A 14,358-nucleotide genomic window follows, 5' to 3' on the forward strand; every position below is an offset into this window, starting at 1 on the left:
GAAATATGAATGTAAATTTAAAAAAATATAAAGTGGTCAATCTAAAAAGTGATTTTTTTCTTATTATAATAAAGAGCATTAAATACAATTAATCACAACTCAAATGCAGCGCTCTAGTTTTTTAGGTATAGGGTAAAGATACTGAAAAATATGAACTCAGAATAAGAAAAGAATGTCATCTTATTTTCTCTTTCAAAAACTACTAAGGGCCGGGGATTTAGCTCAGGGCTTTCGCCGCCTGCTGCGCAAGCGCAAGGACCCAAGTTCAATCCCTGGTATCAAAAAAAAAATTTTTTTAAAACTACTGAAAATTAGGGGATCCAGCAGTATTAGACCAGCCAAAGACGTAACTTCACAATATTCAATTTAAAAAAATAGTAAAAGTTCAATCCCCGGTACAAAAAAAAAAATAAAAGGCTTTTCACCTTTTCTTTTAAATTACAGTTAATCTAGGCTTACTCATTTAATTAGATGAATAAGGAAAAGAATCACTTTAAAAATGCTTAACCTGGGGCCAGGGATTTAGCTCAGTGGCACAGCACCTGCCTGGCAAGCACAAGGCCCTGAGTTGGATCCCTGGTACCAAAAAAAAAAAAGGCTTAACCTAAATCAGGAGACTGGAATGTACCCCTGACTCCCTGCCATCCTTGAGAAAAAGCACGCTCACAAGGTAGGGAAACAAAGTTCATATTCATTAGTTAGATTTACTGCTTTATGCTGTTCTCCCAACCAGCTTCATCCTTCAAATTGATATTTTTCAACAGTCAATGGATTAGGTCACCATGAAAGAAGAAAAATTAAAGCAAGAGAACATAAGGAAAGATTTAGGTCTAAATTCTCTCAATAAAGATTTACTGCATTATTCACAAGATACTGCACAAGATTCTATGAGACCTGGGAACAGACTCTGCCATCCTGCAACCAAGAAAAGAATTATAGAAACTGGGTGTGGTGGTGCACACCTGTAATCCCAGCACTCAGGAGGCTGAAGGAGGACGATCACCACAAGTTTGAGGCCAGCCCGGGCTACATAGGAAGACCCTGTCTCAATGAATGAATGAATTAATGAATGTAACTGAAGGATTTTGAAAGCATTTTTTAAAATACACTGTAGGGGACCAGGGATTTAGCTCAGTGGTTTTGCCACCTGCTGTGCAAGCCCAAGGACCCGAGTTTGATCCCTGGTACCAAAAAAAAAAAAATACACTGTAGGGGCTGGGGATGGAGTTCAGTGGTGCCGTGCCTGCCTTGCAAGTGCAAGGTCCTTGAGTTCAATCCCCGGTACCAAAAATAAATAAATAAATAAAATGCACTGTAACATTATTAATATTAAATTTATTTTTCAACTTTTTTGGGGGGTTGGTTTTGTTTTGTCTTAGAACTCTACCAGTCTACATCCTCAGCCCTTTGTATATTTTATTTTGAGTCAGGGTCTCACTATGCTGCTCAGGCAGGGCTCAAACATGTGATTCTCCTGCCTCAGCCTCCCAAGTATTTGGGATCATAGGCATGTGCCACTGTGCTTATCTAAAGCTTTTGATTTTTGTAAACACTCTTGTATAACCTGAAAATTCTCAAAATGCTGGCCAACGTGAACTCTTGTGTCATTGCTGATACCAACCTCAAGAAGGCCAGCTTTTGTGGTCACCACCAACATGTCAGAACTTCCCTCATCTTCCATAGTAAGCAACTCTTCAACTGGAGAAGAAGCTCGAAACTGGAAAGGTGTACTTGCTCCACGAATTTCACCCTTATGTGTAACGTAACAGAACTGATAAAATTCTCCATCATCATTTGGAAGGTAATATCCTAAGAGATAGTTAAGAAACAAAAATTATTTAACTTTCTATTACAAAATTAATGTTACTTAAATTTAACAATACTTATCATCTTTCATTCTCACACTATTCTCTGCACTTATCTTGAAGGTTTTTCCTCCTATCATTCATAGATGTATCTCTCAAAACTAGTATCTTCCAGGCCGGGGACTTAGCTCAGTGGTTTCACCCCCTGCTGCGCAAGCGCAAGGAACCGAGTTTGATCCCCAGTACCAAAAAAAAAAAAAACTAGTCTCTTCCTCTTCAAACATACTAAAAAATTTCATCTCTTTGGTATAAATGTATAGAATATGCTTTCCCCCTATATCTTCACTAAAGCAAAACAAATGTATGTAGGAGAGGCAAGTATGTACTTCATGAGGGAAAGAGGCTGGAGGAGGAGCAAAGGAAGACCCAGGATAAAAATCTAAGGAGGACTGGGAGTGGGAGTGCAGATAGAAGTCTGCCATTTAAATGAACTTTCCCTCCAATTTAATTTCCCTGTAAAAAGGAGACATTAACTAAGGAATATGCTATACATAAGAAAGAAGATGAGAGAAAAATAAAACAGAAAGATGAGATCCACTGGTGTATTACAACAAAAATAAGCTTTGGAACCACATAGATCTATTCTGGATTCCCAGCTCTTCCACTATTTACTCATTGAGCACCAGTATTTGACTTAAGAAAAAAAAGATATAAAGTCATCTATCTTGGAAATCCTAAGTATTTACAGATAATATATTTATACTATTGAGCCACTATCTGACAAGTAAGACATCCAATATTTGTTCTCTTCTTTCTTCCAACTGTTATGCTCCCTTTAACTTTTGCTGGACCTGTTCTAATTCTAAATTAATCTTTACCATTTCTCCAAATTTCACACAGCATTTTTACATTAAAAAAAAAACTCAATGGTGTTATGAGCATTACTACTCACTCTATACATGCTTTATATCTATCCTATACCAGATCTCAAAAACACTGAAGGCAAATACAGACACAGACACATACACACATGCACACACATTCTAAGAGCATATGCATATTTATTGGTATATATATTATATTACATGAATAAGTTCTAGAATCACCCACAATGACTTACAAAAAGGAAGCAATTCCCCCGGTACCCAAAAAAAAGGAAACATTTGATAACTGTGAATACAGAGAGAAGACTACATTTACCTAATTATTATCTACCTAAATATCTAATCATTATGCTTATTACTCTTTCGTGTCTTAAAATTTTCAGACTCATTATCATATCTACTTCAACTGATTTCATTCTTTAGAAAATAGGTTTTTCTCATATTTAAATGAATTCACTAAGAAAATGACAACACTTCCTAACATAACAATACCAGCTAATAAATGTAGAGGTAATAAACATTGCTACACCACAGCATTAATTGCTGAAGGCAAGATGCACTGAGGGATAAAGCCAGCGGTTAAAAATTTGAGAACAGGGCCTGGGATTTAGCTCAGTGCTTTTGCCACCTGCCTTGCAAGCGCAAGGTCCCGAGTTCGATCTCTGGTACCAAAAAAAAAAAAATTTGAGAACATGTAAGACATCTCTATAGTCTCAAAGTAGCTTCCTCATAATGTTTATTACAAAGGGGAAAGTATTAAGGTTGAGAAACTCAGATGACACCACCTTTAACCAATGATCAAGATAATATGCATAAACATCAAGTATTCCCCAATACTGAGACAGGTATGTTACTTCTTTGGTACTCTTTCCAAAACTGTATATAACCTTAATCTAATTATAAGCAAATAGCAAACAAGCCAGGAAGCTGAGGCAGGAGGACTGCTGCAAGTTCAAGGCCTGCCTAGGCTACACAGTAAGTTCAAGGCCAGCCTGCACTACAGAGCAAAGCAAGACCCTGTCTTAAAAAAAAAAAAAAAGCAAACAAACCCAAAGGGAGATATGCTACCAAAAATATTTTAAAGGGTCATACACATAAGGATAAATTGAAAAGACTAAAAAGACAGGACAACTACATGCAACATAGGATTAGGGTTTAGATTCAATAAGAGAAAAAGAGTATTAGTGGGAACACTGCTGAAATATTTCAAATATGGTTTGTAATTTAACCTAGAGTTATTGTGCCAATGTTAAACTACTAGTGTTTAAAACAAATGTACTAGGGGCTGGAGATTTAGCTCAGTGGTTCCGCCGCCTGCATAGCAAGCACAAGGTCCCAAATTCAATCCCAGGTACAAATAAATAAATAAATAAATAAATAATAAAATAAAATAAAATAAATGTACTAGGGCCAGGGATTCAGCTCAGTGGTGCTGCCACCTGCTTCACAAGCACAAGGTCCCGAATTCAATCCCTGGTACCATAAATAAATAAAATAAACGCACTACGCAGATGTTAATAGTAGGACAAGCTGGACAAAGGGTAGAGAAAAAATTCTTTTTTATACTTTTGCAGGGCTGGGGATTTAGCTCAGTGGTTCTGCTGCCTGCCTTACAAGCACAAGGTCCCAAGTTCGATCTCTGGTACAAAAAAAAAAGAAAGAAAGAAATATTTTTGCAAAAGTTTTTGTATTTAAAGTTATATCCAAAATAGTTTTTAATATAAAGTGTCTGGAATTGTGTGTTTTGTTTTGTTTGTATTAGTGGAGATTAAACCCAGGGCTATGTAACCAGCCCTTTTTATTTCTTATTTCGAGACAGGGTCTCCCTAAGTCACCCAGGTGCCCAGACTGAGCTGGAATTTATGATCCGAATGCCTCAGCCTCTCAGAGTACTGGGATTACAGATATGCAACATCATGCCCAACTAGCAATGTGTCTTAAAAATTCACCCTCTCCTAATACATACTGCTAAATTTATTAATACATAGCAAACTAGATTTCTAAATAGCTATTAGACTTATTTTAAAAGCTTGAATGATAAACAAAATCTGATTAATTAGCTCTAATATCACAACTTTAAAAATTCTACAAATAGATATTCAAAGGTCTAATACTTTAAAAAACAAAAATCTCAGCCAGTATGGTGGTGCATACCTGTAATCCCAGCATGTAGGAGGCTGAGGCAGGAGGATCATTCGTAGTTTCGGCCCAGCCTGGGCAATTTAACAACTTAGGGAGACTTTGTCTCAAAATAAAAAAGGGCTGAGATGTAGCCCAATGGGAAGTCTTTCGGTTCAATCCCCAATAATGGAGAAAAAAACTCACTTAAATAAGCTTGCTAAAAAGTTATGGTACAATACCACTTGAGATCCACGTAGCCAGGTAAAGTGGTTCATGCCTGTAGTGACAGCTACTTGAGAAGCTGAGGTAAGAGGATCTCAAGTTCAAGGCCAGCCTGGGCAATATAGAGACACCGTCTCAAAATAAAATAAACGGGGGCCAAGGATTTAGCTCAGTGGTTCTGCTGCCTGCCTCGCAAGTGCAAGGTCCCGAGTTCGATCCCCAGTACCAAAAAAATAAAATAAAATAAACAGGTGAGGAGGGCAGGGAAGCTCTGGATTCAATCCCCAGTACCCTTAAAAGCAGATTAGGGGAGGGCTGGGGATTTAGCTCAGTGGTTCCACTGCCTGTGCAAGGTCCCAAGTTCGATTCCCAGTACCCTCCCCCCGAAAAAAAAACCGGATTAGGGGAGGGTAACTATTCAGAACTGTAATTTAAACCTACTTGTCTGGAAAATCTATTGTAAGATTAGTAACACTGAAAATAAAATAGGAAAACATACAAACCAAATACTGAGTCAAGTTGTACAACCTTAGTAGCACTCAGTTAATATTTTAATAAACAAACAAGGATCCATTTAGGAAAAAAAGAAATCACATGTCAGTATTTTTATTAGTTGTTTAGAGTTTTGCATTTCAGGTGAAACTCACCTACAAAATCAGAAAAGTGATTTGGATTATGTTAACAATATAGTGGTTCCTAGTGGTTCTACAAAGCAGTCTCACCTACAGGTTTTCTAAAATTTCCAAAACCTAGGCAACACCACAGAATTTAAGGATCTGCATATCTTAAACTCCTAGGGAATTCCAAAATACAGTTAATTTTGGAAAACACTCTACTACAGCCATACATATATATGCTCCAAATTATATTGCACTTGAACAAGTTGATGCTGTTAATAACTGTAACAGAACATTACATTTTTATTTTTACTAACATCTAACTAAAATTTTTGCATGTCCTTTGAGTATTTGTTATTTGTTTGTTGAGATAGGGTCTCCCTATGTAGTTCAGGCTGGCCTCGAACTCACAGCAATCCTCCTGCCTCTGCCTTGCAACGTGTGCCACCATGCCTGGCCTTTGAGTATTAACATAGGCAACAAGCCATAGAGTATTATCACTATTTGTGACTTCTGTCATAGAAATATTTTTATTACATGTAATTTAATTTTTAATATAAAATGTTAATATCACATGACAGTTATTACAGGTATCTGTTACTTTACTTTGAAATTATGGCAATTATTAAATCTGCCAGAACATCTTGGTAAAAAACCGATTTTCAAAGCAGATATTAATATATCACAAATATGTTCCTATAAATTTTGGGGGGGGTACCGGGGATTGAACTAGGGACCTTGCACTTGCAAGGAAGGCGGCAGCACCACTGAACTAAATCCCCGGACAGTCCCATAATTTTTTTTTTTTTTGTATTGGGGATCGAACTCAGGTCCTTGCGCTTGCGAGGCAGGTGGCGGAAAGACTGAGCTAAATCCCCAGCCCTAAATATTTTTAATAGCTATTGAAATGCAATCAGGTTTTGGCAATTCTATACATTTTACTTCATATACGTTAAAATATTCTTATATATTGTCCACAATCTTCACTAGAACAAAAAAAAATTCATGGCACATAAAAGGTAAGAATTTGCTTTAATACCACCCATAGTCAGTACAATTACAATACAAAGTCACTAAGCAAATATTATGTGATAGATTTCTAAATATTTTTCGGTTTGTAAAAATTATGGTAAAAGACACACAAAACATAAAATATGCTGTCTGAATCACTTTTAAAATATACATTCATGGGCTGGGGACTTAGCTCAGTGGTTCTGCCACCTGCCTAACAAGCACAAGGTCCCGAGTTCGATCCCTGGTACCAAAAAATATATACATATATATACATCCAGAGCTGGGGATTTAGTTCAGTGGTTCCGGTGCCTGCCTCGCAAGTGCAAGGTCCCAAGTTCAATCCCTGGTACCAAAAAATGAATGAATAAATAAATAAAATAAAATAAAATATACATCCATATCATGCAATCACTGCCACTATCCAGCTCTAGAGCTCTTTTCATCTTGCAAAACTGAAATACTGTTTCCATTAAATAATAACTCTGTATTCCTCTCTTCCCCTAGGACTTGGCAATTGCCACTCTATTTTCTATCTATGAGTCTGTCTACTCTTAAGTACTTCACAGAAGTGGAATCAGACAGTATTCATCCTTTTTCAAGTGGCTGACTTGACTTCATATACTGTCTTCAAGGTTCATCTATGTTGTGACATATGACAGAATTATTTAGGAATATTTTTAAAACTCTGTATGTAGTGCCAAGGAGCAACACACCCAAAGACCCTCTTTCTGTCCCTTATATGGTACTCAGGCTACACACCCTTAGGGTAGGTAGCACTCACACTCTGGGTGGGCACCTTCAATCCTATCCAGAATTATGCCAAACCAATCAGTGGATTCATTTAGAAATCACACACCCTTGATCCAAGCAGCAACCCCACCCCACCCCATGCCCCACCCCCACTGAAATGAGAACACATGTCAACAAGTCTCAAAACCAGACTTCCAGATCACCTAAAGCAACCCCAAAGGGAAATGAGATGGAACACTATGATACTCAACTACCTGGACTCCCTGAACTGGCAACAAAACAGGATCTGGAAAAAATGAAATCAGAAATAATTTCTCAGATAACAGCAGAGATTGTGCTCATAGTGTAAGACATAATTAAAAAATCTAGAAAGAAGCTCAGGAACATGATGGAATCCCAACATAGGAAACAAATGGAATCCATAAAACAGATGCAAACAGATTTCCAGATTAAACACTCCATTGAAAGTTTACAAAGCAGAATGAGACAATGTGAGAACAGAATTTCAGATATAGAAGATAAGATTGCAATTAGTGACCAGGAAAAGAAAAACTGATTTAAAATTGTAAGGGACCACGAGAAATCAATCCAGCAGCTGCTAGATGATGCAAAGAAGAATAACATAAGACTGATTGGAGTCAATGAAGAAACAGGAGAGAGTGCAGATGACATAAAAAAACTCTTCACAGAAGTGATGGCAGAAAACTTCCCAAGCAGGGGAAAAGAACTTGACATACAGATAAGTGAGGAATATAGGACTCCAACTAGCCTTGATCAAAAAAAATCAACACATAGGCATATAATTGTTAAGATTCCAGAAACCCAACAGAAGAACAAAGTTCTACAAGCAGTAAGAGAAAAGAAACAAATCACATACAAAGGAAAGCCCATCAGAATCACAGGGGACTTCTCAATCCAAACCCTCAAGGCAAGAAGAGCTTGGGGTGACATATTTCAAGCCCTAAAGGAAAACAGCCTCCAATCCAGATTGACGTACCCTGCAATATTATCTTTCAAAACTGACAGAGAAAAAGATACTTCCATGACAAAGAGCACCTTAGCAACTTTATGAATACCAAACCAGCACTCCAAAAAATTTTAGACGATATCCCAGGAAAAGACAACGAGGATCACAATCCCAGGAAGCCCAGCAGAATGAATCCATCGGGCACGACAAGGGAAAATCCAACGAACAGGAAAAGTCATGACAATGATAAGTCAATATGTATGAGTTATAACTATCAATGTTAATGGTCTCAATTCACCAGTCAAAGGAAACAGACTGGCAGAATAGGTCAAGAAGCAAAATCCAACAATATACTGCATACAAGAAACACATGTAATTCAAAAAGAAACTCATAGACTGAAAGTTAAAGGGCGGAAAACAATACTCCATGTGACAGAAACCTCAAAAAAGAAGCAGGAGTAGCTATCCTCTTTGCAGATCAAATGGATTTCAAAACAAAATCTGAAACACTCTGGTCCCAAGAATTTTAGATCAGGGATACTCAACTTGTACATACAAATGTATTCTGAACATGTGTTTTCATTCCTCTCAAGTAAAAACTTAAGAACAGGACTGTTGGTTCTTAACAGTAATATAAGAAACTTCTATATTGTTTTCCAAAATGGTTTTATCATTTTACATTCACATTAGCAGTATTAGAAAGTTCTAACTCGCCAGGGATTTAGCTCAGTGGTTCCGCCGCCTGCCTCCCAAGCGCAAGGTCCCAAGTTCGATCCCTGGTACCAAAAAAAAAATTATGGGCCAGGGATTTAGCTCAGTGGTTCTGCTGCCTGCCTTGCAAGCACAAGGACCCGAGTTCAATCCCGGGTACCAAAAAAAAAAAGGCTAGAAATTCTAACTGGTTCACATCTAAGCTGACATTTGTCCTTTTAAAACTTTTAACTTCATCTCCCTAAAGAGTGTGTAATTCAATCTTGTTATTGTACTGATTAGTATTTTTCTGGTTCTAGTGTTGCACACCTTTCCTTGTGCTGTACTGGCTATATATCATCCTCCTTATGACTTATTTTTGGTACCGGAGATCGAACTCGGGTCCTTGTGCTTGCGCAGCAGGCGGCGAAACCACTGAGCTAAATCTCCAGCCCCTTCCTTATGACTTTTTAATTGGGTTGTCTATTAATGAACTGTAAGAGCTCTTTATATATTCTGGTCATAGGTTATATGCATTATAAATATGGTGTTTGGGGCTGGGGATTTAGCTCAGTGGTTCTGCCGCCTGCCTTTCAATCCCCAGTACCCAAAAAAATTAAAAAATAAAAAATAAAAAAATAAAAAAATAAAAAAATATGGTCTGTTTAAGGACTACTTTCCATTTTCTTAACGATGTCATTTAAAGTTCTAAATTTTGATGGAATCTCATTTATCAATTTTTTTCTTTTATACATGTTTTTTATATCTTAGGAAATTCTTGCCTACCCTAAATTCATAAACATTTTCCCTTATAATGGCTTCTTAAAGTTTTATAGTTTTAGTCTTTCATATTTAGATTCATAGATCCTTTCAAGTTATCTTTATGTATGGAAATAAAGGGTTGAGGTTAATTTTTTATATACAGATACCAGGTGTTCTAGTGCCATTTGCTGAAAACACTATCTTTTCCTCTGTTCTTGAATTGAATTTATGTTTTATAAAATGTTAATGTTAAATAATCTTTCAAAACTCAGTGGGACCATATATGTGTGGTTCTATTTCTAGATTCTGTTTTATTCCAATGATCTATGTCTTTCCTTATACCAACACTGCCTTGATTACTGCAGCTTTAGAGGAAGTCTTAAAATTAGGTACTAAATGTCTTCCAACACTGTTTTTTTTTTTCTTTTTACTTTACTTTTCTTTTTACTTTTCTGGGTCTTTGTACTCCTATATAACTTTTAAAGTTCAATATCCAATTCTTCATTTACAGCAAATATACATAGACCTGAATTTTTATATATACCTTGTTTTCTAATCCTGCTAAATTCAAATACAAGTTCTAGGGGCTCCTAGAGATTTCTTAGTATTTTCTCTGTAGATGATCATTTCATCTACATATAAAGATTTTACTTCTACCTAGCCAATCCTATCCTAATTATGTCATTTTATTGCCAGACTATTTCGATTTGGGCCTATGTTTCAAAGTTTAATGGACAGATGAAGAATAGGGATATCTGCCCTTGTTCCCCACCTTAGGGAGAAAGCATAGTATCTTCTCCATTCATACAAGGCATTTTTGTTGGATGTATGGAGTACATGACTTTGATCTGTTGAGGAGGTTCTGTTCTACTTCTAGTCTCCTGATAGCTTTTACTATCAACAGCTGTAGAATTTTGTCCAATACTTTTTCTCCAACTACTGACAGGATTATATGGCTTTTTCCTTTCCTGTGTTAAAATGATGACTTTCGGGGGTGGATCTTCCAAAGCTGAACCAATACTGCCATCCCTATAATAAAACCACTTTCTACATACTGCCAGATCTGACTTCTAATAATTTGTTTTGTTAAACAAATTTTTATCTATGTTCATACTTTTTTCTTCTATTATCTTTATCCAGTTTTAGGATTAGCACAATGTTGATTTCCTAAAATGAGGGAAAAATTGTTCCTTCTTTTTTCTGCCTTAAGTGTTTGATATAATTTATCAGTTAAAATGTATATGAGCCTGCTGTTGTCATATAGGTAGGTTTTCAAGCTAGGAATATACTTTCTTTAATAGGTACTATTCAAATTTTATATTTCCTCCAGAGTTAGTTTCATTAATTTGTCTTCCAAGGTACTTCTTAGAAGTTGTTGAATTTACTTCAAAAAAGATTTTTGTAACATGCTTTCTATATCCTTTTAAATTCTGTAAAATCTGTGGTAATGTCTCCTAGAACTTTTTTTTTTTGGTACTGGGGATTGAACTCAGGACCTTGCACTTGGGAGGCAGGTGCCAGAAACACTGAGCTAAATCCCCGGCCCTCCTAGATCTTGATATTGTAATTTTAAAATTGTATAATTTATATTGTATAATAGGAAGAAAAGGTCTAAAGGAGTAGGGGAAGTGGGAGGGATAGGGGAAAAGAAAGAAGGGAAAAGAAAAAATATGAGAAAAGGAAAAAAATGGAAACAAAGTCTTTGCAAATAAGGAAGGGTGGAGGGGGTGAAGGGAGGACAGGGGAAGGGGGAAAAATAAGAACCAAGATACTCATGTAATAGTACAAGATCCCAATGATGAATGTAACTGTATTTTATACCTAAAATGTACCAACAAAGTTAATGGGGAAAAAAAGAAAAGAAAAGAAAAGAAAAGAAAAGAAAAGAAAAGAAAAGAAAAGAAAAGAAAAGAAAAAGCCCCATTTATGACCACATGAGGCTTTGGGGGACATCCAGACACAACTCATAACGGTATGGTCATTATCTATAGTCACTGTCTTAGCTACTTCTCTTTTACTGCTGAGACAAAATACCAGATCCCCAAAGTTAAAGGAAGATTTATTTAGCTCACAGTCTGTAGAGGTTTCAGTCCATAATCAGCTGGCTCCAAGGCAGTGTGGCATGGCAGACAGGCATTGCAAAGTAGAAACAGTTCACAGCGGCAAAAGGTAGCAAAGCAAGCAGGAGACAAAACAAGTCTCTTTCTGTCCCTTATACTGTATCTAGCCTACTGGGATTAGGGTAGTGACAAACCAATCAGTGTGCTGATTTAGTAATCACCCACCCTTAATCCTAGCATTGCACCATGAATCAATCAGACACTCTAGATTCAGCCACCTCTGAAAAAGCCCCACCTATGACTCCATGAGGCTTTGGGAGCATATCTAGACACAAGCCATAACAGTTACCCTGCTGTCCTCCTAATCTAACTACAACTTAGTAAACACTGATCAGCCTTAACCTTTTCCCATGCCTCCTTAATATTAGCAATAGTATTGTTTTCTTATTGGAAAACAAAAATCACCAAAAGTAAAGATCAGGGAAAAAACCGATTCTCTTCAATGAAAGTTAAGATAAGCCAAAACACTACTAAGTGTTTATGAAATATCATTAAAATATCATATGGCCTATACGTGCTATTTATATTCTTATGATTTTTGCTCAACAAAGACACTAGTTAATTTAACTTTGGAACTCCAGATATACTTCAAGGGGTAATTACAATGGGGTTCACATATTAATATCAGTATGACATCTAGTATTGTCAAGTTCTACAATTTACAGTCCTTACCTTGAAATGCTAATACACAATTGACTGTTGATCCTTCTACATAATGTTCAGGCATAGGGGACCATAAAAATGTATAATAATCACGAGCCGTACTCCATCCAACCTAAAGGAGAATAACAAAAAAGAGAAATATAAGTAGGGCCCGGGATGTAGCTCAGTGGTGCTGCTGGCTGCCTTGCAACCGCAAGGTCCTAAGTTCTATCCCCGGTACCAAAAAAAAAAAAATCCGTAGAAATATAAGTAAGTAATTTAATATTAGCCAGATATCTTACAGCATATTGGGTTTTTTACTATATCCTAAAGTTAAAACATATGTTTAATATGTGCCCACATCATGAGTATTTTAACAAGCATGTCCAATTAAAATTTTTTTTAATTAATTAATTTTTTTTGGTACCGGGGATAGAACTTGGGTCCTTGCGCTTATGAGGCAGGCAGCAGAACCACTGACCTAAATCCCCAGCCTATAATTTTTATTAGGTTATAGCCTAATGCTATAAAAGTCTACATAAATTGAATAACAGGGTTTTTACTATGTACCATCCAATTTCTCAGGAATAATCTATGTATGCATATGAAGAAATTAAAACCTCCTGTTTTGCCTAAAATTTAATGTCATTAAACAGATTTTTATATTTTTTTTTTACCTCAAATTTAAGTTTTGTTTTGTTTTACTGTACCTAGCACCCTCTTCCTCCTTAAATCCACTAACTAAATTAGCTAATCTCTCACCTTTGGCAAGTCTTGCCTATAGACAATTCATAAATTTCTTTTTTCAGTACTGGGGATCGAACTTGGGACCTTGCGCTTGTGAGGCAGGTGGCGGCCCTTATAAATTTCATAAAAACCATACATCAATCTGTATTCTCCACACAGATTGTACCATGTTAAATACTGAATATCAGAGATGTTTAAAAAGAGGTACCATATATCCATTTGCTAATAACATTTAAAAAAATTAAGTATCAGCCACAAGGTTAGATTATACATGTTCTGATTCTGACTGCCATTAAGATTACACAAAACTGAATATTGAACTTGACTGTGCCATTTATTTGTGAAAGCTAACATATAAAACTGTTAACTTCAATTATGAATGATATCTGATTCAAAGAACACTAGACATAGCAGTAACATTATCATTCACTAAATGTTTGCTTTGGCTCATTGCTATTATATCTTACAAACTAATAAACAAGTAAATGACAGTCAAGCAAGCTCTTAACCATCAAAAGTCCTCTCCCAGATGGATAGAAAATACTCTTCATACTTTTCTGAAATTCCACCTTCTTCTTCCAACACTGATGCTTTGACTATGTATGTTTGTTCACTTTGGTTTTTTGAAACAGGGTCTCACTATGTAGTCTAGGCTGGCCTCAAACTCACAGCAATCCTCCTGCCTCAGCCTCCTGAGTGCTGGGATTATAGGTGTGCACCACCACTACCGGCTGATGCTTTGAGTATGTAATTCCTAAAAGAAGTACAACTGACAAAAGACAGAAAACTAGGTACAAAGTGCATGGTTGTAGTCCCAGCTATTTGGGAAGCTGAGATAGGAGTATCACTTCAGTCCAGGAGTTTAGCTTGAGCAACAAAGTGAGCTAGTTTCTCCAAAAAAAAAAAAAAAGATGGAAAAGATGAAAAGCTCTCTATCTGTTGTCTTCCAATGGCAAAAAACATAAAAAGGAGGAATGAGATCTTTTATCAAACAAGAAAGGGACATAAAAGGGAAGT

The 14,358-nt window shown here is 36.4% G+C and overlaps 1 protein-coding gene across 1 annotated transcript in view; it reads right to left on the bottom strand.

The window, feature by feature from the left end:
* Tax1bp1 (Tax1 binding protein 1) overlaps nt 1-14,358 on the bottom strand; it is an 85,535-nt gene that overhangs the window by 52,141 nt on the left and 19,036 nt on the right. Inside the window, exons 3-4 of the mRNA XM_004839499.4 lie at nt 12,625-12,727; nt 1,622-1,809 (exon numbers count right to left, since the gene is read on the bottom strand). Coding sequence (XP_004839556.1) covers nt 1,622-1,809; nt 12,625-12,727 — 291 coding nt within the window. The remainder of the gene's footprint in view (nt 1-1,621; nt 1,810-12,624; nt 12,728-14,358) is intronic.

The sequence above is a fragment of the Heterocephalus glaber genome, unplaced genomic scaffold (genome assembly GCF_053883595.1).
Source record: "Heterocephalus glaber isolate CG9 unplaced genomic scaffold, H.glaber_assembly_v1.0 deba00000676, whole genome shotgun sequence".
In the NCBI taxonomy this organism is placed as follows: Eukaryota; Metazoa; Chordata; class Mammalia; order Rodentia; family Bathyergidae; genus Heterocephalus; species Heterocephalus glaber.